Raw genomic sequence first — 26,094 nt, forward strand, 5'->3', positions numbered from 1 at the left:
ATTTAAAGTCTTAGTTGCCTTGAATTTTAATGTTCTTGTACAAAACTCAATTTTTCCATTCTACTTTCATCTTTAATATCTTATAAAAGTTTGCCCTAAACAGAGCAAAGCATCAGTGATTGGTCCATGGAATAGTATTTCACCAGGCAGCCAGCATAAATGGAAAATTATGGTGATCAACTTAAAATGACATGATAATCCGCTGTGTTAAGTACAAAGTTTGCAGGTAACAGTAACACTTTATTGGGGTAGGAATTACTAATTCTACAACATCTGTATGACTTTAATAGTGACCTGTTATATTCAGAGTATCATTTCAACATGCAAATATTATAAAATTATTGAGATATTTTACATTTTTTGTTTTAAGCCTTTAAAATCCAGTGTGTAATTTACTCCTATAAAAATGTCAATTTGGGAGCTAAATTTTTTATCAGACATACTTGGTCTGTGTTCAGATTTCATAAAATTCATGCTTAAAAGAGTAATGTCACATATCCAAGGTGTTCAATCATACTTCAAAGTTGTTCAGCAACCGAATTCACTACCAATAAATTATTTTTCTTACAAATTTGCATCTACTTTGACAATTAAAAAAATTTTAGGAGAATTAATTTGACTTTGAAGTAGTATGTCAATTTAAAAATTCACCTGTCCAAAGTTAATTTGAAAGCTTACGTTAATTAGTCTTATTAATATCATATCTTAGAGTTTAAAAGAAACTCTAAATTTATCAGTATCACACAAAGTGTTCTTTCAATTTTTTTTGTAGCTACTTTATATAATGCTATTAGTTAGAAATAAATCCATATATTGATTCTTGTTAGGAAAATGTGAGGTCATTATTATTGATAGGCATTATGGAAAGCTTCCACTTAAACATAATTTGTAGTACATTAATAAGGTAATAAATGAGCATTTTTCCTCCATCATATTGATGAGAAAAGATTAAGGCACACTGCCATCATTTTTTTTCTTTGACTACTGGATATTTGATAAGTTTTACTTTTATTTCAGGGCAGTCTTGAATTAGAGTTGACAATACACTCAATCTTTTAAAAATCATCCATGTGAGCACTGGGTGTTATTCTGTATGTTGGTAAATTGAACACCAATAAAAAATTAATTTATTTAAAAATAAATAAATAAATAAATAAATAAAAATCATCCATGACTCAATGAATGAGCTTGGATAAAAATCACAAGACTCATTGTTTTCTATTTCTTTCAAGAGTTATGGAAGCTGACCATCATTCTTAGCATTTGCATATGCATATGAGTGATTTTTGACAACTGTATCCATGACACCTTATTATAAAGTCTGCTTCAGAAAACCGAGCACACGCATTTTTCAATATGTATCACAAAGTGGGATGGAACAATAAAAAAAAAAGTACTAATCTCTTGGGTTAAGAATTCCAATGAAAAGAACCAACTCCAAGGTTTCACACTTACTGATTTCAAAACTTGCCACACAGCTTCAATCATCTAAACAGTGTTTTACTGGCATAAATTCTGACACATAACCAAGGGAACAGAAAAGAGAGCCAGAAATAAGCCCTGCATATTCTGACAGTTCAGTTTACGCCTGTTTTCCAAGTTAATTATTAATGTCAGTTCGTTTTCAAAAGTTTCTCATTCTGGGTGATAAATGCTGCACTTGTTCCAGCCACACTGCGAAGAACTTTAAATTCTCTGCTAGGAAACAAGGCCTGTATACACAGTGAGCTTCAGTATTGGTTTACTATGGACAGTTTCCAAGAAACTAGAGAGATTGGAGAACCAAGTAGCCTTGCCACCCACCCAACGACCACTTTTCCAAGAACATCTCCAAAGAAGAGTATCTAGATTTTGGCTGCAGATGCTATAAATGCTTTTCTAATGCACTTACATTAGCAAATTTCTCTCTCTTCTTTGGTAGAAAAACTTGGTGATAATGTTTTAAAATTTGCTTTTTGCCTTCCCTAAAGAGCACACACATTATACCAAATACAATACAAACCTAGACCAAAAGGGGGAAAGCCCAGTTTCCATAAATGAAAGCTTTCAATTAGCAAATACATGGAGTTTAGAACTTTCAAGTCTAGCTACTTTACAGCAAATTGTTAAATTATCGCACTGGAGACTAAACCTAACAAAATGTATAGGAAAGACACACACAATTATTTGTATGTAAATTATTTCTCTAAGTTGCTGGTGTTCGTTTGTTCTCTTAAGTGAAGAAATCTAATATGTATTAAACGTCAGCTATGTGACTAGCATCCTACTAACAAAGCATCATCTCACATTTACCAAATTTAAGTTTTATCACAGCCCAGAGGAGTAGCTGTTATTCACATACTATCGGTGGAGAAACTGATGCTCAGAGAGGTTAAGCAACTTCCTTTAAGTCCCAAAGCTTGTGAGTGGCAGAGCCAGACGTTTTATAAACTCTGCATAATGTCCTTCCAGGTATAGTGCCTGGTTTATTGTACAAGGCCATGAGCTCCATGTTTTTGGAGAGAGAATGTGGGTAGTGATCTTGGTGGTTCCCTGGTTTCTTACTTTTTTAGAAAGAACTTAAAGAGTCCCAGCTTCCCAGAATTTAGGATTTTGTCAAAATTCCCATTTCTGTAGGCAATAAAATCTAGATGCTGAGAGGCTAGATAAAAGTTAAGTGATCCAAGCTTCCTAATCTCTTCACCCATCCCCCATCTCCCCCCCAAAAAAACCCAACAACCTTTAAATATATTTTAAATAAATATTAGTCTGGTAAGTATTATTACATCATTAATTCAGATATCAACTTACAATGTAGGATAAAGCTTTTGGAACTGGGCTAAACAGGTCTATAATGGAAACCCCACAGAGGGGTTTGTGCTACAAAAGAGGGTAGTGGGAAGAGCATGGATCTGGGCCTGAAGCAGGAATGAATTGGAATCTTGCTGCCAATTACACATTGTATGTCCTTGGACAAGTTAATTTTTCAGAGCTTTGGTTTTCTGAGCTGAAAAAGGAAATATTCCCTAACTCAGAGATTTAGTTCAACAGTCGAATGGTATCACTTGCTGCCATTTTAATAGTATTAGCATCTCCTTCTCTCTGTAGGTCCCACATGTCCTTCCTTTTCAGAGTGATGTCTTTGGTTTTCCTTCTGGGAACTACCCAAGCTGTCTTTCGATCTGGGAACCCTGAAGTGAACATGAACATTGTAAGTTGCTAGGAAATAAATGCTAAGCTGCTGGTAAACGCTACTCCTTAATTGGGGGGAGGAGGCTTTTATTTTAATATATTTCTGCATTTAAATCTTTCCATACGGGTCAACTAATAGTCCCCATTACTCTTCTGTAGCTGCCAGGTTCCCCTTCAGCCTTATATCATCCCCGGATGAAAATATATGGAAATATATTCAAACACCTTTATGCAGGACTTACAAATTCCCTTTTGCGTGCATGCACGTACACACAGATTTCAGATCTAAGCTCAGCTATGAGCATAGACATGCAAACATTCGTGGGTCAACGTATATTTTAAAATTGCATATGGCTGAGTAGGTCAAAGTCTGAGTGATTAGTAGTTAGAAAACTAGTAATGTGTAGGACTGATGTTTGGCAGGTGTTCTAAAATAGCTGCTACTGAACGGATCAGCGAACTAGCAGGAAAAAAAATTAGTCGCGAGCTTGAGAGACAATACAAAGGTCCATTATTACATTAATAGGTCAGATTGATATCAGGTTACATTACTGACCAGCTATCTTATCCTAAACAGCTTCTTTTTTTCTGTTTATCAAGAGCCAAATCATTTCCTATTGGGGCTACCCGGATGAAGTGTATGATATTGTAACTGAAGACGGTTACGTCCTCGGCCTTTATAGAATTCCTTACGGGAAGACAAACAATGACAACTCAAGTAAGATTCAATTCCGAACAAACTGGCAACTCCCTGGGCCTGGGGTTCTTAACTTTTCCGTTTCCTCTCAGTGAGTTTTGGACAAGAAAAGGATGTAAAGATTACGTGCACGGACATGTCTCTTCAGGCCTCTCTCTCTCTCTCTCTTTTTTTTTTTTAGTTTTTTTTTTTTTTTTTTTTTATGATAGACATAGAGAGAGAGAGAGAGAGAGGCAGAGACACAGGCAGAGGGAGAAGCAGGCTCCACACAGGGAGCCCAATGCGGGACTCGATCCTGGGTCTCCAGGATCACACCCTGGGCCAAAGGCAGGCACCAAACCGCTGAGCCACCCAGGGATCCCCTCTCTTTTTTAAAATATTTTATTTATTTATTAATAATGAGAGACCCAGACAGACACAGGCAGAGGGAGAAGCAGGCTCCCTGCGGGGAGCCCGATGCAGAACTTGATCCCAGGACCCCGGGGTCACGCCCCGGGCCCAAGGCAGATGCCCATCGCCGAGCCCCCCGGGGGCCCTATGTGCCTCCCTTCTGGAGGGACCACTCTCCGTGGCTTCCTGTTGACAGGCTGGTTTCAGCGTCGTGGAACACAAGCTATTCTAAGCGTTCTCTGTGGCCGCTTTACTCACACGTATGGATTCTCTACATCTCTTTGTTTTGCGAAGGGTTACACGTGGTGCCCGGCCCCAGTCTCCATAGGTCTGATAAATGTCTGGCTAGAGGGTCCTTCCCGGCCGGGCCTTGCCCGGCTCCTCCAGTAATGGCAGAGGGGCCCGGGTGGTGCAGCCGCGCTCCCCTGGCCTGCGACAGGTGCATCACCATCCGCAGGTGCGCTCACAAGCATCAGGCCCTCCTTTCATCACTAGGGCTCTGATCCAGTATCGGCCGCTTCCCAGCACAACGCGTCCTGATCCCTTTTGCTTCTTCATCTGATTGCTCAAATAAAAGCCAGCCTTTTCTTATTTTATTTTATTTTATTTTATTTTATTTTATTTTATTTTATTTTAGGCTTTCTCTTTAGATTGTCTCCCTGAAAAGAATGTTTCTCGTAGCATAAAATACCCTTTTAAGTTCTCGTTTTAAACATTAAAGTGCATTTCAGGGAAGATGCTAACTTGAAGCAACTTTGATCAATGTCATTCTGTGTCCCTATAAAGGTCACGGCGGCTGGACGTAAAACGTTCACCTAGGTCTGACATAATTATAGTCATCATTTTTCAGCGTCTGACCTGATTTCATGAATACTATAATAACATATTGAAAGGTAATTTTAAAGATACAGTGGGGTGCTTCGGAGCCATCAGGAAGCCAGGCCGGAGACCGGATCCTGGCGCCTGCGGTCACTCGGCTGTGCCCTCGGAGAAGGCCGGCGGGCCCAGGGCAGGGCAGGGGGCACGGGCCCAGGGCCCCACCTTGCAGCCGGGGGGCTTGGGTGGAATCGCCGCACGGGTTAGTCATTGCCCAAGGCCACTGGTGGGTAGATGCTCTGGTGGGTTCAGGGGCTGCCCCTTGGCCGGGGGGGCACAGGGAGAGGCAACTCCGAGGAGCACCTGGAAGGGGCGCCCAGGGCAGCCAGCCCAGCCCCGCTGCCCGGGAGGAGGCAGGTGCGCCCCCAGGACAGCAGGGTGCACCTGCTGCCTCCCCCAGACCCTGGGTCTGTCACATCCTGCACACTTCACCCAGCACAGGGCTACCGGGTGTGGCAGGCCCCGTTCCTGGGAAGCCTACAAGAGGGAGGCCAAGGGAACAAAGAACCACACGAGCCACTGCAGCTGATGCCAGCGCCGCGGTGGCACCACCCGTGGCCGCCCGCCCAGCTGCACCTCTGATGGGGCAAGACCGGCCTTCTCTGGAAGGGTACTGCGCCCCTGACCAGTCACACCCTGGTCTTTGCACAGCTGCCGGGGCACAGGCCTGGGACCGACAAAAGGTGTCCCGGTGATCATGGGAATCCCAAATATATCGTCCCCTCCTCATTCTCTATCAGAAGCCCGCGAAGAGACGTGAACTTTTAAGGATTAGAATAATCACATATCTGATAGCAATGTGGGCACTCATATACATCTGATTGTTTTTATTATTTCATTTTATTTTACATTGTTTGAGAGAGAGAGGGAGCGAGCAGAGGGAGGGGGAGAGAGAAATGAAACGTGACCGCATCGTGCACCTGGTCGCTTGAAAAAATTCTTATCTGTGCTAACCGACTCTGACGTACGATGGGATTAAACATGGGTGATTCACCCTATTTATACAGTAGAAAAATTTTTAAATTTTCTTTAAAGCTTCCAACGTCATGTATTAGAAGCTTGAATTTCAGAGGAGATGCTTGTGCAGATACCACAAAATTTAAAAAGAAATTTTCTGCATTTTTTTTCCCCTAGCTCAGAGACTGGTTGTATACTTGCAACATGGCCTGTTCACATCTGCCAGCAGCTGGATTTCAAATCTCCCTAACAACAGCCTGGGCTTCATTCTGGCAGATGCCGGTTATGACGTGTGGATGGGGAACAGCAGAGGGACAACCTGGTCCCGGAAACACACGTACCTAAACACCAATTCCAAAGAATTCTGGGCCTTCAGGTACAAATGATATCAGTAATGTTTTTCACCTTATTTTATAAGTGTGTGAAGTATTGCATTTTGTTTTCTTTTTTTTTTTTTTTTTTTGCATTTTGTTTTCAAACGAAGTAAAGTAGAAGTGTCTTCTCTCCATCAGGTCTTTTCACGGACCATCACAAACTTATGCAAATGTTGGCTTGAAAATTAGAGTACTTGTGTGATTTTAGGACGTTCCTCACTTTTAATCAGTAACTTTTATTGGCATTAATCATTTTGTTGGCCCCCCCCCAACTGTTTTCTTTCACCCCATAACCTATAAATATATGTTTATCTCCTTGTGCATAGAATAAACAGCCTCTTTATAAGACTACCTTGGAGGCTTTTTCTTTCCTTGACTCTGTTCTCCCAGAGGTCTTTATTCAGTAGGTACATTAATGCACAAGAGGGGTGGAGGGAAGGGCCGAGGGAGAGGACGGATCTCAGCGGACCCCATGGCCAGCGCAGACCTGATGGGGGCTCGATCACAGGACCCTGAGCTGCCGGCCTGAGCGGCTATCAGGAGTTCAAGCCCAGCTGGCTGAGTCCCAGCGCCACCTATTCTCCTTCCCTCCCCGGGTCATGACCTTCAGGTGTTAGCATCGCATCAGTGGCAAGGGGATTCCAATTTCCCTTTTTCTGTTGTAGTTTTGATGAGATGGCAAAATACGACCTGCCGGCCTCGATCAACTTCATCGTGCGGCACACGGGACAGGAGGGAATCTTTTATGTAGGCCACTCCCAAGGCACCAGCATCGGTAGGCCCGGGGGATTGTCGTCGCGCTGAGTGGGGAGCTCCAGAGAGTTCCCTTTCTGATATTTCCCACTCATTTTTTCTCCTTTCCCCTTTATTCCCTTTCACTATTTTTTATACAATGGAATATTCCTCAGCCATTAGAAATGACAAATACCCACCATTTGCTTCGACGTGGATGGTACTAGAGGGTTTGATGCTGAGTGAAGTAAGTCAGTCGGAGAAGGACAAACATTATATGGTCTCATTCATTTGGGGAATATAAAAAATATACATTGTTTTTAATACTAATCATCAGCATCATATTGTGATCAATGTGCATGTCTCAGGCTGGGCGATTGGCACTTGTTTGATAAGGGAATTAAGAAATGAATGAGTCAATGAATTGGTGGGAGCATACCGAATGCACTCTTACTTGCCATGATGTCGTTTCTTACATGCCAGTGATTGCGTAAGAATCGTTCATTTCTGTCTTATTTTCTTCCAGCTTTCATAACATTTTCTACAATTCCAAAGATCGCTGGAAGAATCAAAGTCTTTTTTGCCTTAGCTCCAGTTTTTTCTATTAAAAATTCAAACAGCCCTTTAATTAAAATGGCATACAGGTGGAGGTCATTGATAAAGGTATGTTATTCCTTTCCTTCTCATAGTTGACAATCCAGAGTGACAATAATTTTGTCCTTTCAAAATAAAAGGTCTTGACTATATTCACATGAATTTAATTTTTTTGTTTCATTGACACTGGATTCTTTGTTTTTACAAAGGAATAGTAGGATAGTACTCATAATACCTTTGGACATCTCATTGTGAAGGAAAATCCAATAGTCAACTTATCTCTATCTCCTGCTTTCAAGTTTTGTCCTTAATTTAAATGGTTTTTAAAAGATTTTATGGAATTATTTATTTGAGAGAGAGAGAGCATACAACTGAACAGGAGGGTGGGGGCAGGGAGAGGGACAAGCAGACTGCACTGAGCCCAGAGCCCGGCCTGGGTCTCGATCTCCCAACCTTGAGATCATGACCTGAGCCAGAATCAAGAGTCAACCACCTAAATGACTGAGCCACACCCAGGCACCTCCCTAATTTAAATGTTTTAAACTAATGGGAGACAGTGCATTTGATTATAAATACAATGACTTCATCACACCATTTCTTGATTAATTATTTTGGTCTTCCAAATATGAATAGAGTGAATCTGTTTTGCAGACTTTTTTTGGCAGCAAAGACTTCCTCCCTAATACCTCATTTAAAAGATTTGTTGGTTCAAAGCTGTGTCCGCTGAAGATTATTGGTAAGATTTGCCGTGATATCTTGTTTATGATGTATGGATGTGACCTGGAGAACTTAAATATGGTGAGAACAAGTTGAATTTGAAATGTATTTCGTCAAAAAAAAATGAAATGTATTTTGTCAATTATTAGAAAGCAACTCTTAAAAGTACTTACTTCATGCCTGGTGTGTCATTTTTTATGATTTATCCACATACACTAATAGATTCTTAGCCTTTCTGGTTTTGTGACTAGACCAACACCCTGAACCTAATCAGAATTAGCATTCTGGGATTATTTTGTGTTCACACCTGTCTTTTCTCTGTAGAGGACAGAGGGAGGTGCTATGATGGTTATCTTTATTGGCCGTTCCTATTGGGTGTTAGTTTCCCAAAGTTTCTTATATGTAAGTTGTCCTGCCCTTATATCCTGCTTCCTAATACTCGTACCTTTTCTTGTTGACCCTTTTGTAATCAACATTAGTGCCTGCTGGTTATCTTACACGCTTCCAGCGTTCATCAAGATTCCTGGAGTGGGAGACTGTTTAGGTACTCAGGCTACTATTCCCAAGGCCATATGGACTGCCTGTGCATAGATGCTGTTACAGATGCAGGCATTCATTCTAAGACTTGTTCAGCACATTAAATTAAAAACCCAGATTTAGCAGAAGCAGCTGTGGCGTTTAGACTCCAGGTTGGCTCCTGCACCTGTACCATTTAATGATTTCTCAGCGAGAACCAATTTATTCATTCAAAGAAAGAGAAGTTGTCAAGATGTCCGTTCTTACCAACTTAGTCCACAGGTTCAGTGCAATCCCAATCAAAATCCCAGCAAGCTAGTTTAAGGATATTGACAGATGACTTCTAAAGTTTATAGGCAGAAGCAAAACCCAGAGTAACCGACACAGTATTGAAGGGAAAGAGCAAAGTTGGAGGACTGATACTATTGACCTTCAAGACTTATTATTAAACCTCACAGTGTGGGGTTCATGAAAGAAGAAACAAGATCAATGGAACAGAACAGAGAGCCCAGATCTAGAGCCCCATAAATATCATCAACAGATCCTCGACACAGGACAAAAGGCAGTGCAATAGAAAAACCATAGCGTCTGTAGACCAACAGTATCAGAACAACTGGACATCCACATGCAAAAAAATGAACCCAGACACAAACCTTATTCCTATACTTCACAAAATTAACTCAAATTTGGATCATAGACCTAAAGATGAAATGTGAGACTAGAAAGCTCCAAGAAGATGACACAGGACAAAATCTAGATGAGCTTGGGCTGGGCAGTTACCACCAGGTGGTACATTTGTTACAACTGATGAACCTACATCGACACATCATGAGTACCCCAAATCCGTAGTTTACAGTATGGTCGCTCTGGGTTTCCACATTCTATGGGTTTTTCAAATGTATAATGACATGTATCTACTATTACAGTGTCACATAGGAAGTTTCACTACCCTAAAAATCCTTTGTGCTTCACCTATTCATCCCTCTCCCACTCAACTCCTGGCAACACCACTGATCTTTTTACTGTCTCCCCATTTTTGCCTTTTCCAGAATGTCATATAGTTGGAATTATACAGTGTGTAGCCCTTTCGGATGGCCTTCTTCCACTTAGTAGCAAAGATTTAAGGTTCCTCTGTGTCTTTCCATGGCTGGGTGGCTCATTTACTTCCAGTGCTGAAAAATATTCAATTGTCTGGATGTACCTCTGTTTACCTATCCACTCACTAAAAGGACATTTGGGTTCAAGTTTTGACAATTAGGAATAAAGCGCTATAAACATCCACGTGCAGATTTTGTGTGAACATAAGTTTTTGACTTGTTTGGCTAAATACTAAGGCGCGTGATTGCTGGATTGTATGCTATGGATACACTTTATTTTATGAGACCACCCCACTGTCTTCCAAAGTGGTTGCTCTATTTTGCATCACCAGCGGCGGTGAATGATATCTCTACATCCTCACCAGCATGTGGTGCTGTCAGTGTTTTGGACTTTTGTCATTTTCATACGTACGTAGCAGTGTCTCATTGTTCTTTTAAATTGCGTTTCCTTGATAACATATAACGCGGAGCATCTTCCCGTGGTCATCTGCTACCTAAATATCTACTCAGTGAAGCATCTAAGTCTTAGGCCCATTTTAAAATCAGGTCGTTTGTGTTCTCATTGTTGAGTTTGAAGAGTTTTTGTACGTTTTGGGTAACAGTCCTTCCTAGGTATGTCTTTCGCAAATACTTTCTTCCAGTCTGTGGCCTATCTTCTAATTCTCTTGATATTGTGTTTTGTAAAGTGGACGATGTTAACTTTAATCAAGTCCAGCTTGTCAGTTACTTCTTTATTTAAACTATTTTATTTAAATTCAATTTGCCAACAAAATATAACACCCAGTGCTCATCTCATCATGTGCCCTCCTTAATGCCTGTCACCCAGTTACCCCATCCCCTTACCCCTCTCTCCCTTCTGCAACCCTTTGTCAGTTACTTCTTTCTTAGATTGTCCCTTTGATGTTTTATCGAAAAAGTCATCACAAGACCGAAAGCCAACTAGATTCTCTTCTAGGAGTTTCATAGTTTTGAGATTGACATTTAGGTCTGTGTTCCATTTTGAGTTAAGTCTTGTGAAGGGTGTGAGGTATGTATCTCGATTCTTTTGTTTGTTTGTTTGTTTTTTGTTTTCCCTATTGCATATGGTCAGCTAGTTGTTCCGACACCATTTATTGAAGAGACTATTGTTTCTCTGTTGTATTGCCCTTTCTCTGTTGTCAAAGATCTGTTGACTATATTTGGGGGGGGTCTATTTTGGGGCACTCTGTTCCATTCTGTGGATCTATTTGTCTCTTCTTTCACCAATACCACAGTCCTGATCACTGTAGGTTCATAGCACATCTTCAAGTTGTGTCAGGCCCCCAACGTTGTCCTTCCCTTCCCATATTGTGTTGGCTGCTCTGGGTCTTCTGCCTCTCTGTCTTAGAAGCAGTTTGTTGATATCCTTAAGATAACTTGCTGAGATTTTGATAGGATAACATTGACATTGTATGTCTTTTTCACTGAGGGGGGCTCCCAGGGACCTTGTAGGCAATAGGAACCTAGATGGTGGATGGGCATGAAGGCTGTTGTGTTGCTGATGGCTTCACTGGGAGTGTGTAGAACTTCGGACCCCAGTTAATCATGGAGAGGGTTTCTTTTTAAATCTCCTAACTGCCCTTGGGAGGCCCGAGGCTGATTTTGAGCTAATCTCAAAATGAAACTTCAGATCTTCAGCAATTGACAAATAACTTGAAGGAAAAACTGGATTCAGTCCTTTGCTTTTTTGAGTGGTTCTTTTTTTCCCCCCATTTTTCCTAGTATTTTCTTTCTATCTTTTCAGTTCTTCAGTGCCTTCAAAAGGAGTGTGTGTGTGTGTGTGTGTGTGTGTGTGTGAGTCCTAAGAGTCTTGATTGATTTCTGTATAGGATGACAATTACATAGCCTAGAAATCCAAAAATAGCTTCTACATTAATACAAAAATTACACATTCAGTAAGTGTATTTATTTGTATATACAAATAAATGTATTTGATTAAAATAAAATTTTATCTCTTTTTATTGATACTATTTATTTAAAAAGAATTTTTCATTTTATTGAAATTATTTAGTATAGTAAATGTTGAACATCATGCTTTCTCTGGTTGGACTAAGTATAAAAATAATTTTTTCACCCCTCAGAGTCGTGTGGATGTGTATATGTCACAAAACCCAGCAGGGACATCTATTCAAAATATGGTACACTGGAGTCAGGTAAAACTTTTCAAGTACATTTTAGTATGATTTTATTTATACTACTCATGGTTTATGCCATCATTCTAGGAGTTATCCCATTGCCATAGTATGATAAATTTAGGATAAAATGAAATGATTGCAGGTATCCCTGGGTAGCTCAGTGGTTTAGCACCTACCTTTGGCCCAGGGCATGGTCCTGGGGTCCTGGGATCAGGTCCTGTGTCGGGCTCCCTGCATGGAGCCTGCTTCTCACTCTGCCTGTGTCTCTGACTCTCTTTCTCTCTCTCTCTCTCCTCTATCTGTGTCTATCATGAATACATAAATTTTAAAAAATCTTTAAAAAATGAAATGATTGCATAATAGTATAATTATGTTAATATCATAATCTATTAGGTCCTCTAACCCTAAGCAATGATCAAAGAAATATAGTTATTTTCTGTTTTACAAATGAGAAAATGTTAATTCAGAATAGTAGACTAGGAATCATCAAGGAATCATGTTCATCGTTTGACTTGGCCGAAGACCAAGTCAAGAAATAGAAAGAAATAGACAGAGCTATTTCTTTTAAAAAAACATCTAAGACTAGAACACAGGTGTCCCAGTGCCTCGCCTCTCACTAGACTACACTTCCTCCTCTGTTAATTTATGAGCTCCATGAGGACCATGAGCAAGTTTTACTCACTTTTGTACTTGGCCAAGAGTTCTGCGCAAAGAACATTTGTTGAATGATATTGATGATGAAAAAAATCCAGTGTGAATATCATCTTAATGTTGAGAGCCAGGATAATACCGTAGAAAGAACAGTATACTTCAGATCAAAATATCAGACACTGAATCCTTTCTCTGAACCTCATTGGCAAGCTCATTTAATCTTTACAAAGTCAATTTCCTTAATTTTAAAAATGGAGTTAACAATAATGCTCTAACAAAAATATTATGAGAGTTCAATAGGGTGATGATTATGAGTATTATTTAAACTTAATAAATACTTAGGAATTTAAAATATCATTGAGATATGCTTTAAGGGCTTTCTCATTTAAAAATGTTTAAATCTCCTAGGTGATTGTTTGAGATAAATAATTAAAAATCTTTAACTTATCTTTAGATTTAAGTCATTCCTGACAATAACTAGGTCAGGAAAATCTAAGTAATGTTTGCATTTATTCATCCACTTAAACAATATTTATTGAGCACCTACTAGGTGCCCTGTACTATTCTATGCTCAGGGTATATATATATATATATATATATATATATATATATATATGTGTGTGTGTGTGTGTGTACTAAATAAATATTCCTATCCTCCTTAAGCTTACATTCTAGTAGCAGATACACAGATAGTAAACAATAAACATAGCAAATAAATAAATCATTAAAACTTTAGAAGAGGATAGAAGCTATGGAAAAGCAAGATACAGAGATTTGGGATATTGGGTAGTGGGTTGTGTTTTTGGATTTCATTTTTATTTATTCATGAGAGACACACAGAGAAAGGCAGAGACACAGGCAGAGGGAGAAGCAGGCTCCACGTAGGGAGCCCGATCTGATGTGGGACTCAATCCCAGGACCCCGGGGTCATGATCTGAGCTGAAGCAGACACTCAACCACTGAGCCACCCAGGGGCCCCATAGGCAGGCTCTAAGATACAGGCCAACGATGGAATTCCAGATGGTCGAGAGAGTTTTAGGAGTTGGGAGGACTTGAGAGGAGGTAAAATGCGGGGTGTATTAGAGTCCCACAGAAGATGGGTAACCTGAGACTTTGAATCTTCCTGCAATGAAAACATTATTAGGGGGGGGAAATGGACACAATCAGATTAGATCTAGTAGGCTCAAAGCAGGTAGTGGTGGTGAGGCTATAAGTATGGAGGGTGAAACAAGGGGTGGCTTCTGGCACATGCTCTGGAGCACTGTTGTTTGAAGCAAGGGTATTTAGGGAAGTGTCATTGTAGTCCAGGGGCCCTGCGTCCTCGACACTCACTTTTTTTGGGAAAGATTTCTTTATTATTTTAGAGAGAGAGAAAGAGCAGGGGGAGGGGCAAAGGGAGTTGAAGACTCTCAAGCAGACTCTGATCTGAGAACCAAGCCCATCGCGGGGCTCAATTTCACAACCCTGAGATCAGGACCTGAGCGGAAACCAAGAGTTGGACGCTCAACCCGACTAAGCCGCCCAGACATCGGTAGACACTCACTTTTGACCTCTCTGCGTGGGGCTGAGGATTTCTGGGGAAGGCTGATGAAGCCCTAAGCACACAGGCCCCCTTTAACAAGGTAAAAGGCCTTGGGGATTTGTGCATTTATATAAAGATGATAGAGTCATAGTCTGTAGATTCCCCTCCTCCCACCTCCCACCACTCCCAGTTCTTGCCCTGTACAGAGGAAGGGAGGAGCGAGGAGATCCCCCTGCACCTAGACCAACAGGCCGGGGACAGATGGGCGGCACGTCCATGAGCACCTCACTTTACCAGCTGCGCTGTAACAAACAAAGGAGTGTCATCTTGCTTTTAAATTTTTTTCTTTCAGCTTTTTAATTCCAGTCACTTGAGAGCTTTTGATTGGGGCAGCCCTGCTCTGAACTTGGTTCATTTTAATCAGGTACATAATTATGTATAGGCTAAAAATGATCCCTTTGATCAGTTCAGAGGATGTTGCTACAGAAAAAGGCTTATGTAAAGTCCGAGAGGACAACAGAGTGAGAAGGACCAACAGATGAGGATCGCCATGGTTTGGATCCATATTGTCACATCCAACCCAATGAGCTTTTCCAGGTTTTCTGTATGATTCAACAACAAATATCTTGGATGAGCCTGGGGAAGTTTACAGGCTGTAGAGCAGTTCATCCTCCCCCAAGAAGAAACACTGTGTGCATAATATGCATAGCTCTGTGGTTGGCTAAAGAAGAAAGAAAAGGCATAATATGGTTCTTGACCCTAAAACTATTAACTGTATTTGGGAAGATAAGACAAACCCATAATAATGAGGGAGAAGATAAAAGTCAATGAGAAGGTGGTAAAAATTGTATGAGGAGGATGACAGAAATCTTGAAGAATTAGAACCTGTCTGTCGTCTTCAAAGTTACCCTGTTCACCATACTTTTCTGCCTTCACTAAACTCCATGCCTGACCTGGTCTGCTTGTGTAAAACTCCAGAATTTTGATTGTAGAAAGATAAAAATCAATACGATCAGATTTAACTTCGACTGCCAATATTTGCTATTTATTAATAAGCATATTGCCAGTTACACAGCCACAGAAACTTTTGATTAAAATACCTTCATGCTTTATAAATAAAAGTGAAATTATCTCTGTGGAATGTCTGCATACCCTGAATTAGAGCAAACTGTCTTGTTTTGATTTGTATCTGATCTATTTCTAAGTAGAAAATCATAATAACGATTCTTTCAAATGCATTGCTTCCCTAGTGGTAATTATTTTAGACTGAGTTGATTTAATAATTGCATTAATTCATCACTTAAAAATTAGTAAAGAACACCTTCCATGTATCATTTTCTGTCTTATTTTTACTCGTTTGCATTTAGGCCTCTCCTCCATTTTATAATGTGACAGACATGAATGTGTCAACAGCAACTTGGAATGGAGGCAATGACTTGGTGGCCGATCCTAAAGACGTGGAGAATTTGCTTTCTAAAATTACACACCATATTTACCATAAAACTATTTCTTACTACAATCATATTGACTTTTTGTTCGGATTAGATGTATATCAGCAAGTTTACCATGAAATCATTGACATTATCCGAGGCAGTCTATAAAGATACGGTACTTGGTGTTGAAGGAGCTATAAAATTTCTCTTAAAATCCAATCATTTTTTTCTTGCTCTGTATGTTTTCTCAGTTATTTAAATAAAGTCTGGATTTTTTCCCCTATTTGTTTTGCTGCCCCAGGCCTTCTATTTGTTAAATCAGTGGCATTTATTCCATAAGGGGGAAGTGACGGATTGTAACTCAGCCCAAAGCAGGCTGTTGAATGTCTAGATGTAATATAAGTGACTAAAAGCATAGTCTGAAACATTTTCAATTGCAAGGGATAACTTTTTTGAGAAAGCTGTTTTCTTTTTTTCAAAGAAATATGAGCATGTAAGATATAAAAAGCGTTTGGGAGAAAGCTTGCTGTTACGAAAGCTAATTTTTCTCTATGCTGAATGAAGAGTAGAAACACTTTTGAGCTCTGCAAAGGAGTCTGAGGAAGGAAAAGGAGAAGAAGGAGGGCCTGGATGCCAGTGTAATGTTGCTGCTTCCACCCACTTCTGGCCAAGCTTCAGAAGTAGAGCGTAAAAGCCACCGAAGGGTAGTATCTCACTTCCTTTCCAGCAGGTGTGTGTAAAGGGGAGCAATGGTTGTAGGGGCACCTGGTGGCTCAGTCAGTTAAGCATCTTCCTCTGGCCCTGGTCATGACCCCAGAGTCCTGGGATGGAGCCCCCCACATCTTCATCTGCCTCCCTGCTCAGTGGGGAGTCTGCCTCTCCCTCTGCACCCCCTCCCCCCATGCTTTCCCTCGCTTTCTCTCTCCCTCTTTCAGATAAATGAAATCCTAATATATATATATATATATAAACAGAGTAATAATGGCTGAGGCATATTTCTAGGTAAACCAATCTGATGGCAGCCTCCCAGCTTAGTGCACAAAAGAGTCTCCTGCACACCAGAAAAATGTAGAGGTGTCCAAAAGAGGTGGGAAGAAGCCTAGGATTTGAGCTGAAGAGATGCTGTCAGTAAATGCAACAGGTATTTAGAGGAGCCACAGGCTACGGCGAGGGATGGGTGTTGGCAGCCGGTACAGGGCACATCACGTACAAGGACTTAGGCCCTAGTCCTTCCGACTCCTCAATAATGCAGAACTCCATGGGCTTTTCTTAACTCCTGGGGACAGCAAGATGAAAAGGAAGAGTTCTAGAATTGAGTATAAGTTTACCACATAAAGACAGGGGGAAAAAATCTATAATTTCCTGAACTGGAAAATTAAATTTCCTGCCCCAAGCAAAATGGAGGTTGAAAACCAAGTCAAATCTGGTTTGCTCTGAAGTTGCTAACTCTGTGCTTCACACATGCTTATGGGCTTTAGAAAATGTCATACAAAAAAATAAGTGAAATACGCATAGATAGTGACAAAAAAACATATACATACGTTGTGGGAATGCATCTAAGAGAAGATGCATCACTTTCAAGGTCACAGTTGAGGCTACGAGTCAGTCCTTTCTTTCTTTGGTAACTCTTGGTACCAAAAAAGTAGAGCACTGAGAATATATACACACTTAAAGAGTTCAAGAATGGGACGCCCGGGTGGCTCAGGGGTTGAGTGTCTGCCCTCAGCTCAGGGCGTGACCCCAGGGTCCTGGGATCGAGTCCCACGTCGGGCTCCCTGCATGGAGCCTGCTTCTCTCTCTGCCCGTGTCTCTGCCTCTCTCTGTGTCTCTCATGAATAAATAATTAAAATAAAAAATAAGTTCAAGAATGTTAATACAGCACAGCATAAGTGTTATTTCCAAGTTTTCAAGTGATCCTTCAAAAAGGCAAATGTGAGAGGATAATTATGCAGAGGAATTGCTCATGTTGAAATTTAAAAAATAAGTTGAAGTTTCCGGTAATGGTAGACTGAGTAATTCAGACCTGGGACATTTATTTCAAGCATTTATTTCAAGACAAGGAGAGCTAAAAATGCAGTGAAGAATTACAAAGTGAAAAAAAAAAAAAAGCCCAGGAAAGTTAGCCTGGCATTTTAGGTGTGGTTTTTTTTTTTAATTTTTTTATTTATTTATGATAGTCACAGAGAGAGAGAGAGGCAGAGACACAGGCAGAGGGAGAAGCAGGCTCCATGCACCGGGAGCCTGATGTGGGATTCGATCCCGGGTCTCCAGGATCGCGCCCTGGGCCAAAGGCAGGCGCCAAACCGCTGCGCCACCCAGGGATCCCCATTTTAGGTGTTTATATCCTAGCAATGCCTTCTTATTCCAGGCATATAGTTAAAATCTTGCAAACAATTAGTTGAGAATAAAAAATTGTAATTCAGCTTACTAAAGAATAGTTTCTCTGATAAACCTTGATCCTCAGGCTTTGGGTTGGAACCTCAAAGTACTAAACTCTAAGAATAAAGTCAAACTAGAAATTGGTCACCCTTTCAGAAATTGTAGACCACCTTTGAATCATAAGAATTCTTAATATGCAAAGATGATATGGGAATACTGATGCCCTCACCGTCTGTCAGAAGCAAAAGTAAGTCTTCTCTGAAGGAAAATCAAGTCATCTACGATGCTAGAAATAATGCTAAAATTTTGTAATGTTTCAGGATAGGTCCGGATACAAAAATAACTAGTGTGTTTATATATTAGTGTCAGATAATTGCGAAATGATATTTTTAGTATGCCATTTACAGTATTACAGACAGTTATAATACTTAGGAATACAGATAAACAAATATACTCAGGTTGAAAGGCAATATTGTTAAGATATCCAAGCTTCAAATCTATCTATATATCCAAAGAAATTGCAATCAAAATTACACTAGTCTTTTTTTTTCTGGAAATGGTTTTACTGATTCTAAATTTTCTGTAGAATTACAATCAAAGTTGCCAAAGTAATTTGAAAAATGTTGGAGGATTTGCACTGCCTAGTTGCAAGACTTTAATCACAAAGCTGCCTTAATTAAGACAGTGTGGTATTAGCATAAAAAGACATAATAGATCCATGGAACAATCCAGAGTCCAGAGGTAGACTACACATATGTAGTCAGTTGGTCTTCAATGGGGTAAAAGATTGTGTTTTCAAAGGTGGATGAGATTACAAAATAGAAGATGAACTTTGACGTCTACATTACATCACAAATAAATTGAATTTGACATGAACATAGACCTAACTCCAAAACCCCAAACTCTAAAACTTCTAGAAGAAACAGAGGAGAAATTCTTTGCAACTTTGAGGTAGGCAAAAATATCTTAGGTGAAACACAGCATGTGCAATTATAAAGAAATTTTGATAATTACAATTAAAATCTTCTGTCAAATGACACTTAAGCCACTACTCGAGAAAAAATACAACAAATATATCTGACAAAAGCTGTTTACCTGAAATACATAAAAATTACTCTTATAACTCAATAAGTGGAAAAGCAACCCAAGAAAATTTAAGGCAAAGACTTAAACAGAGTCTTCACAAAAGATTTAAGAATGGCTAATGAAACAGGTATAGGGAAAGGTGCTCAACATCATTAATCATCATGGAAATGAAAATCAGAAGCACAATGAGATATCACCTCACACCTGTTGGGGTTGTTATTATCAAAAAGTCAACAGATAGCAAGTGTTGGCAAGGATGTACAGAAAAGAGAACCTTCCATATGTTGTTGATGGGAAGGTAAGTTGGTACCGTCACTGTAGAAAGTATTACGGAGGTTTCTGAAAAATTAAAAATTGAAGTACCGGGACGCCTGGGGGCTCAGCAGTTGAGCATCTGTCTTCATCTCAGGACGTGACCCTGGGGTCCTGGGATTGAGTCCTGCATCAGGCTCCCTGCATGGAGTCTGCTTCTCCCTCTGCCTGTGTCTCTGCCTCTCTCTCTGTGTCTCTCATGAATAAATAAAATTTTTTAAAGATTTTTATTTATTTATTCCGATACGGGCCTCAATCCTGGGTCTCCAGGATCACGCCCTGGGCTGAAGGCGGCACTAAACTGCTCAGCCACCCGGGCTGCCCATGAATAAATAAATTTTAAAAAAGCATAAAAGAACCAGATAATCCAATAATCTCCCAACCGGGTATCTCACCAAAGGAGATAAAATCACTATCTCAAAGCGATATCTGCGCTCCTATGTTCATTGCAGCATTATTCCCCGTGGTCAGGACATGAAAACAACCCTTGTCTATTGATGGATGGATGGGTAAAGGTCATCTATCTCTCGAGATGTATATATAGATATATGTTTATGTACTAGCATCATGTTTCTATATAATCATCATTATTTATATAATAATTATATATGTATATAAAATTCGGCCCTAAAAAAGAAGGAAATCCTACCATTTGCAAGGAGATGGAAACATGGGTGAACCTAGAGGACTTTATGCTAAATGAAATAAGTCAGACAGAGAAAGACAATGTATTATCTCATTTATCTGTAGACTCTAAAAAAGTGTAACGTGGGGCACCTGGGTGGCTCAGTCCATTAGGCATCTGCCTTCAGCCCAGGGCGTGACCCCCAGGGTCCTGAGATCGAGTCCCCCATTGGGCTCCCTGCAGGGAGCCTGCTTCTCTGCCTCTCTCTCTCTCTCTCTCTCTCTCTCTCTCATGAATAAATGAATTCTTTAAAAAAATAAAAAATAAAATAATAAAGTCAAACTCATAGTAACAGAAAGGAGAACGGTGGCTACCGGTGGTTGGGAGAAACGAGATGTTGGTTAGAGGATACAAGTTGTGAGTTATAAGATGAGTAAGTTCTGGAGAGCTGATGTACAGCATGGTGACTGTAGTTAATAATGAATTATATTCTTGAAAGTTGCTAAGAAGGTAGATCTCAGGTGTTCTCATCACACACACAAGCGACACCTACGTGAAGTGACAGGTATGTTAATTAGCTTGATTGTGGTAATCATTCCATAGTGTATACGTCTATCAAAAAATCACTATGTACATATTAAATATCAACAATTTTTGTCAATCATACTTCAAGAAAGCAGCGGGAAAAAAGGAATGGCCAGTCAGCCTCTGAAAAGATTTTCAGCATCATTAGTCATCAAAGAAATACGAATTAAAACATTAGGAGGGACTTAATCGTCACTAGAATAGCAAATTAAAAGAGAGGCTTTGCTAAGTACTGGGAAGATTGCAGGATAAGTAGAACTTTCGTACTTTGCAAAGCAGCCTGGTGATTTCTTATAAAAGTAAAAATATATTTGACATGTAACCCAGCAGTTCCACTCTTAGGTATTCACTCGAGAGGAAGGAAAACAGGAGCACCTGAATATTGACAACCAGTCTACGAAAATCACTGTGTGAAGAGTATAAGAGGGAAGGGAGGGCACCATATGATCATTTTAATAAATGGGAAGAAGTATTTAGCAAAATTTTAAGTCTTTATGATAATAACTCTTGAAGTAATAATAAAGTTTCATTAATCCGACAAAGAGTAATTAGAACAAAATCTGCAGCAAACATCAGAGTTATTGATGAGGAATCAAAAGCTTTCCTGCTGAAACTGGGATGGACAATTGTGTCCCATCATGTATTCGTGTTGACACGGTAGCTTAGATCGTAGCTAGTACAATATGGCAAGCGTAGGAAACCAAGGTATGAAGGTTGGTCAAATGACAAGCAAAGCTCAGGATTCTCAGTTAACACGATGGAATACATAGAAAAATGAAAGGGCTTTACATATAAGTCCTTAGAATTAATCTGTGAGCTTAGCAAAGTTGCTTTGCCTTAAGGTTAGTTTAAAAAATACTATATTTATTACATGCACCGTATATATGGAAGCAAGACTGACACTTTGCCCCGTCACCGTTGTCCATAAACATACACAGTACATCTGGTGCTGAAAAGAAAAAAAAATGGCTTTGTACCCCAAGATAAACAAAAATGAATTACGCCACTCTTTTTGAAAGAAAACCCCTAGTTTTCTTTTCTACTCTCATTTTTCTCCGAGTGATCCATCCATCCATGTCAGAGAGACTCAGCTCCTAGAGGTGAAAGTGACAATAGGCCAAGCAAGCCTTCAGTTGGCTCCCCACATAGAGACGAGCCTTCTCTTAGCTATTTTCTACCCCTTAACTCTAATTTGGTTCCAGTTTATGTCTGATTCTTGGTCCAGTCTAGCTCTGGTTCAGAGACCTATTTGTATGTGCCTAAAACTATGTTCCTGTTGTTGCAAAGATGAAGAATTTTGGCTCAAGGATCTGATCATCTGGGGATCACTGTTTCTGGAAAAAAATGTGAAAAAGAACCTTAGGAAAGGGCTGCACAAATGACTCCTAAACATTGATTCTACGGGAAATTGATGAACAGTTCTAGTCTTTCATCAGCCAGTGAACATTATCATTACAAACGGACACTTGTTTGGCAATCCCAAGACCTGGAATCAGGAATATAGCACATTTTCCATGCAGAAGCTGACTATTTTGTGGAGGTAGACTGCCTAACTCCAAGCCAGGCAAGAATCACTGACCCAGGACAAAAAGGACTCTCATGAAAGATGTCTTTCTCCATAATTTCTGCAATGCTAATATCTGGAAAAATACTATGATTTCTGTGGAAGTAGTAATTATGTGAAAAAGCAGCTATTTTCCCATCATAAACAGTCTAATGAGGACCTTGCTATTTTTTTAGACACCTACTGGACTTTTTTAATTTGGTAAGCTGGTTCTTCTAATTTTTGATTTCTTACATGAATTGCAAGTAAACTATTAAAAAATGCTTTTGTCTCCAGTTCATTTTTCCAACCAGAATAAACATAAAGTAAATTTTTGGAAAGTATTCTATTTACAAAACCATCAAATAGCTTGGAAAAAATGTAATAGAAGCTGTATAAGACCTCTATACAGAGAAAACTATTTTTCTAATATGTCTCTCACTGTTTAAAGATCAATTATGGACAGCATGAGTTAATGGATAGATATACCATGTGCAACGATTGGGGACGTTCGTATTGTAAAACGTCAATTTTCTTATTATAGAGCCACAATAATTAGCTCAGATTTTAGTCAATGGAACAGAAGTATGAACTTCTGGGGACTGCTGGGGGCGGGTGTTCAGTCAGTTAAGTGTCTGACTCTTGATTTTGGCTCAGGTCATGATCTCAGGGTGGTGAGACTGAGCGCACATCAGGCTCTGCACTGAGCATAGAGCCTGCTTAAAATTTTATTTCCTTCTTCCTCTGCTCCTGCCCTACTTGTGCTTTCTCAAAAAAAAAAAAAAAAAAAAAAGTTAAGAACTTCCGCTTATCAAAACAGTTAACATAATAAAAAGCCCGCCCTGTAGTAGGAGATAAAAATTGTAGCACATGTAAGCTAAGTGGGCTCCAATCTATAATATATAAACAATTTCTACAAATCTGTACAGGCAAAGATTAACCTAGCAGGCCCGTGTGGCTCAAATTGCACATTCCCAAGCAAGGCTTGTCTTCAGAATTAGCCAAACTCTGAGCCTTTGGAAAAATCTACCTGATGAGACTATTTTTGTAGACCTGAGGCCTCAGCCATGTGGTATGAGTTTGATCAGATAGTTTGTGCAAACAACATGATTTATAGTGATGCCGGTTTTTCTCTGGGGGCTGGAGTATGAGTAGCTAAGGTCAATCATGCAAGCCCCACGTGCCTACACATTTTCACACATTATTTCCGGGAGAATTAAATCTAGCTTCCATAGAGCTCTACTGGGAGAAGACATCTGGAAGCTTGTACCTGGCTTTTCCTCAACTTCACCCTAATTCAGCTTTTACCTTGGCTGATATTAATCTGTAACCCTTCCCTGTATGGATAATATAACTTTTTCTGAGGCCTGTGAATCCTCCTAGTGAAACACTGAGCCTAAGCATTGCCTTGGGGACTTCTAACACACATCAAAAAAAGAAATGACAGATAATCCAATAGTAAAAGAGGCCAGAGACTTGAACAGATTTTCATAAAAAAGAAAATATAATTACTCAGCTATTAGAAATGACAAATACCCACCATTTGCTTCAATGTGGATGGAACTGGAGGGTATTATGCTGAGTGAAATAAGTCAATCGGAAAAGGACAAACATTATATGGTTTCATTCATTTGGGGGAATATAAAAATTAGTGAAAGGGAATAAAGGGAAAGGAGAGAAAATGAGTGAAAATATCAGTGAGGGAGACAGAACATGAGAGATATCTAACTCTGGGCAATGAACAAGGGGTGGTGGAAAGGGAGGTGGGCTGGGGGTTGGGGTGACTGGGTGATGGGCACTGAGGGGGGCACTTGGCGAGATGAGCACCGGGTGTTATGCTAAATGTTGGCAAATTGAACTCCAATTAAAAAAAAAAAAAGAAAGTCTAAAATTCCATTAAACATTTCAAAACATGCTCCGCATTTTGAAAGCTTTGAAAAGATGCAAAATAAAAACTATTATAGTTTACAGTGCTATTACCGAAGCACTGTAATTTAAAGGCAAGAAATGCCAAGTGCTGGTCAGGGATGTGGAACAACTGGAAGTTGTTCATACGTTGTTGGTAAGAATATAAACTGCTAGAGCCAGTGTGCAAAACCTTGGCATTGACCGCTGATGTTGACTATCCACATACCCTGTAGTTCCATACCTAAGGATCTATCCAACAGAACCGAAGGCAAACGACAGCATTATCCTTAATAGCAAAGACTGGAAAAAAAAAAAAAAACAAATATCCATCAACAGTAACAGAAAGTGTGAATGAAATGTTGTATTTATACAATACGATATGCAGGGATGAAGACGAACGAAGCATTGCTACCCACAATAACACAGCGGAGTCTCAGACATCTAATCTTCAGTGAGGCCGCACACAAGAATGTCTGGTTTAATTAATATAGACTTCAAAAAAGAATCTGTAGTGATAGAATTGAGATAGTTAGAGAAGGTTTTGGAGAGTAAGCTGGGAGCAAATGGGACAAGGCTTGGGGCCAGCTTTTTTGGGGGGTCAGTAGTGTTGTGTTTATTGATCTGGATGGTGGTTACACAGCTGCGTTCATGTGTGACAACTCATTGATTTGTGCACTTGTGATGTGTACCTTTCACTGTTTGTGTTAGATACCAACCATGGAGATAAGAAAAACCTTAAAAAATAAAGGCCTTTGGGGCAGCCGGGTGGGTCAGTGGTTGAGTGTCTGCCTTTGGCCCAGAGCGTGACCCGGAGGTCCTGGGATCAAGTCCTGCATCAGGCTCTCCACAGAGAGCCTGCTTCTTCCTCTGCTTGTGTCTCTGCCTCTCTCTCTGTCTCTCTCATGAATAAATAAATAAAATCTTAAAACATAAAAATAAAAAATAAGGACCTTAATTATAATCATGAAAAAAAATCAGTTAAGTGATTCTTAGGGGATGAGTGGTTACAATAGGAATGTAGCTAACTAATTGGTGGGGTGATGCGGGAAATATTAGAGATAAAGAACCCTTAATGCTCGTTTTAAGAAAATGGTGACCAAAAGAATTTTTAGGAACTTAAACATGATAATCTTCTTATACAAAATTCCTATTAATAAAGGATGGTCAATAATAACTAAGGAAATGATACTATTTTTTTAATTTTATTTTTAAGTAACCTCCACACCCAACATGGGGTTTGAACTCATAACCCCAAGATCAAGAGTCAAAGGTATACGGAGTGAGCCAGCCAGGCAGCCCAGGAAATCACATTACTATCTTAAGAAATATTGACTATTTGCTCATGTGCTAAGAAGCTATATCGACACATGTGCAGGCATAACAAATGCACATTGTTTTCCTCTTCTACGCTCGTTATAACTTTCTCCATTAGGGCTTTGTGTTTGCGTTCTGCTCTGATAGAGGTTTGTTTTATATTTGGTTTAGTTTTTCTCATACATTTACTCCTCCACTATCTTTCCCATAGATATTTATTTTCTCTTACATTCAAACATTTATTTAAGATCTCTGTTGGTTGAGCATATGGCCCTGGTACTGGGCTGCCTTACTGAGAACGTAGGGAACGTTGAGAGTTGGAAAACTTTTTAATCCTCTTCTTCAAAAATGTAGGATCCCTTCATTTCTTCATCCTTTCTTTCCTCCCTCCTCTCCTTTCTCTGAGTAATTATAGTCTCTGTCCCTCTTGATTCTAAGACCTGTACCCGTATTCTTTCTCTT

General features: G+C 39.8%; 1 protein-coding gene across 2 annotated transcripts; it reads left to right on the forward strand.

Annotated features, from left to right (window-relative positions):
• Nucleotides 1-3,169: 3,169 nt before the first annotated feature.
• Nucleotides 3,170-16,048, forward strand: LIPJ (lipase family member J). 2 transcript variants are annotated; one of them, XM_026014771.2, is made up of 9 exons: nucleotides 3,170-3,190; nucleotides 3,772-3,889; nucleotides 6,269-6,467; nucleotides 7,131-7,240; nucleotides 7,724-7,860; nucleotides 8,443-8,589; nucleotides 12,221-12,292; nucleotides 14,800-14,871; nucleotides 15,815-16,048. In XM_026014771.2, the coding sequence occupies exons 1-9, from the start codon at nucleotides 3,182-3,184 to the stop codon at nucleotides 16,046-16,048; spliced, it is 1,098 nt and encodes a 365-aa protein (XP_025870556.2). In that variant the 5' UTR covers nucleotides 3,170-3,181. The 2 variants fall into 2 exon arrangements, with proteins under 2 accessions (XP_025870556.2, XP_072581371.1); XM_072725270.1 differs by lacking the exon at nucleotides 8,443-8,589 and having other exon boundaries at nucleotides 3,182-3,190.
• Nucleotides 16,049-26,094: the final 10,046 nt, after the last annotated feature.

Source organism: Vulpes vulpes, chromosome 10 (assembly GCF_048418805.1).
Source record: "Vulpes vulpes isolate BD-2025 chromosome 10, VulVul3, whole genome shotgun sequence".
Lineage (NCBI taxonomy): Eukaryota > Metazoa > Chordata > Mammalia > Carnivora > Canidae > Vulpes > Vulpes vulpes.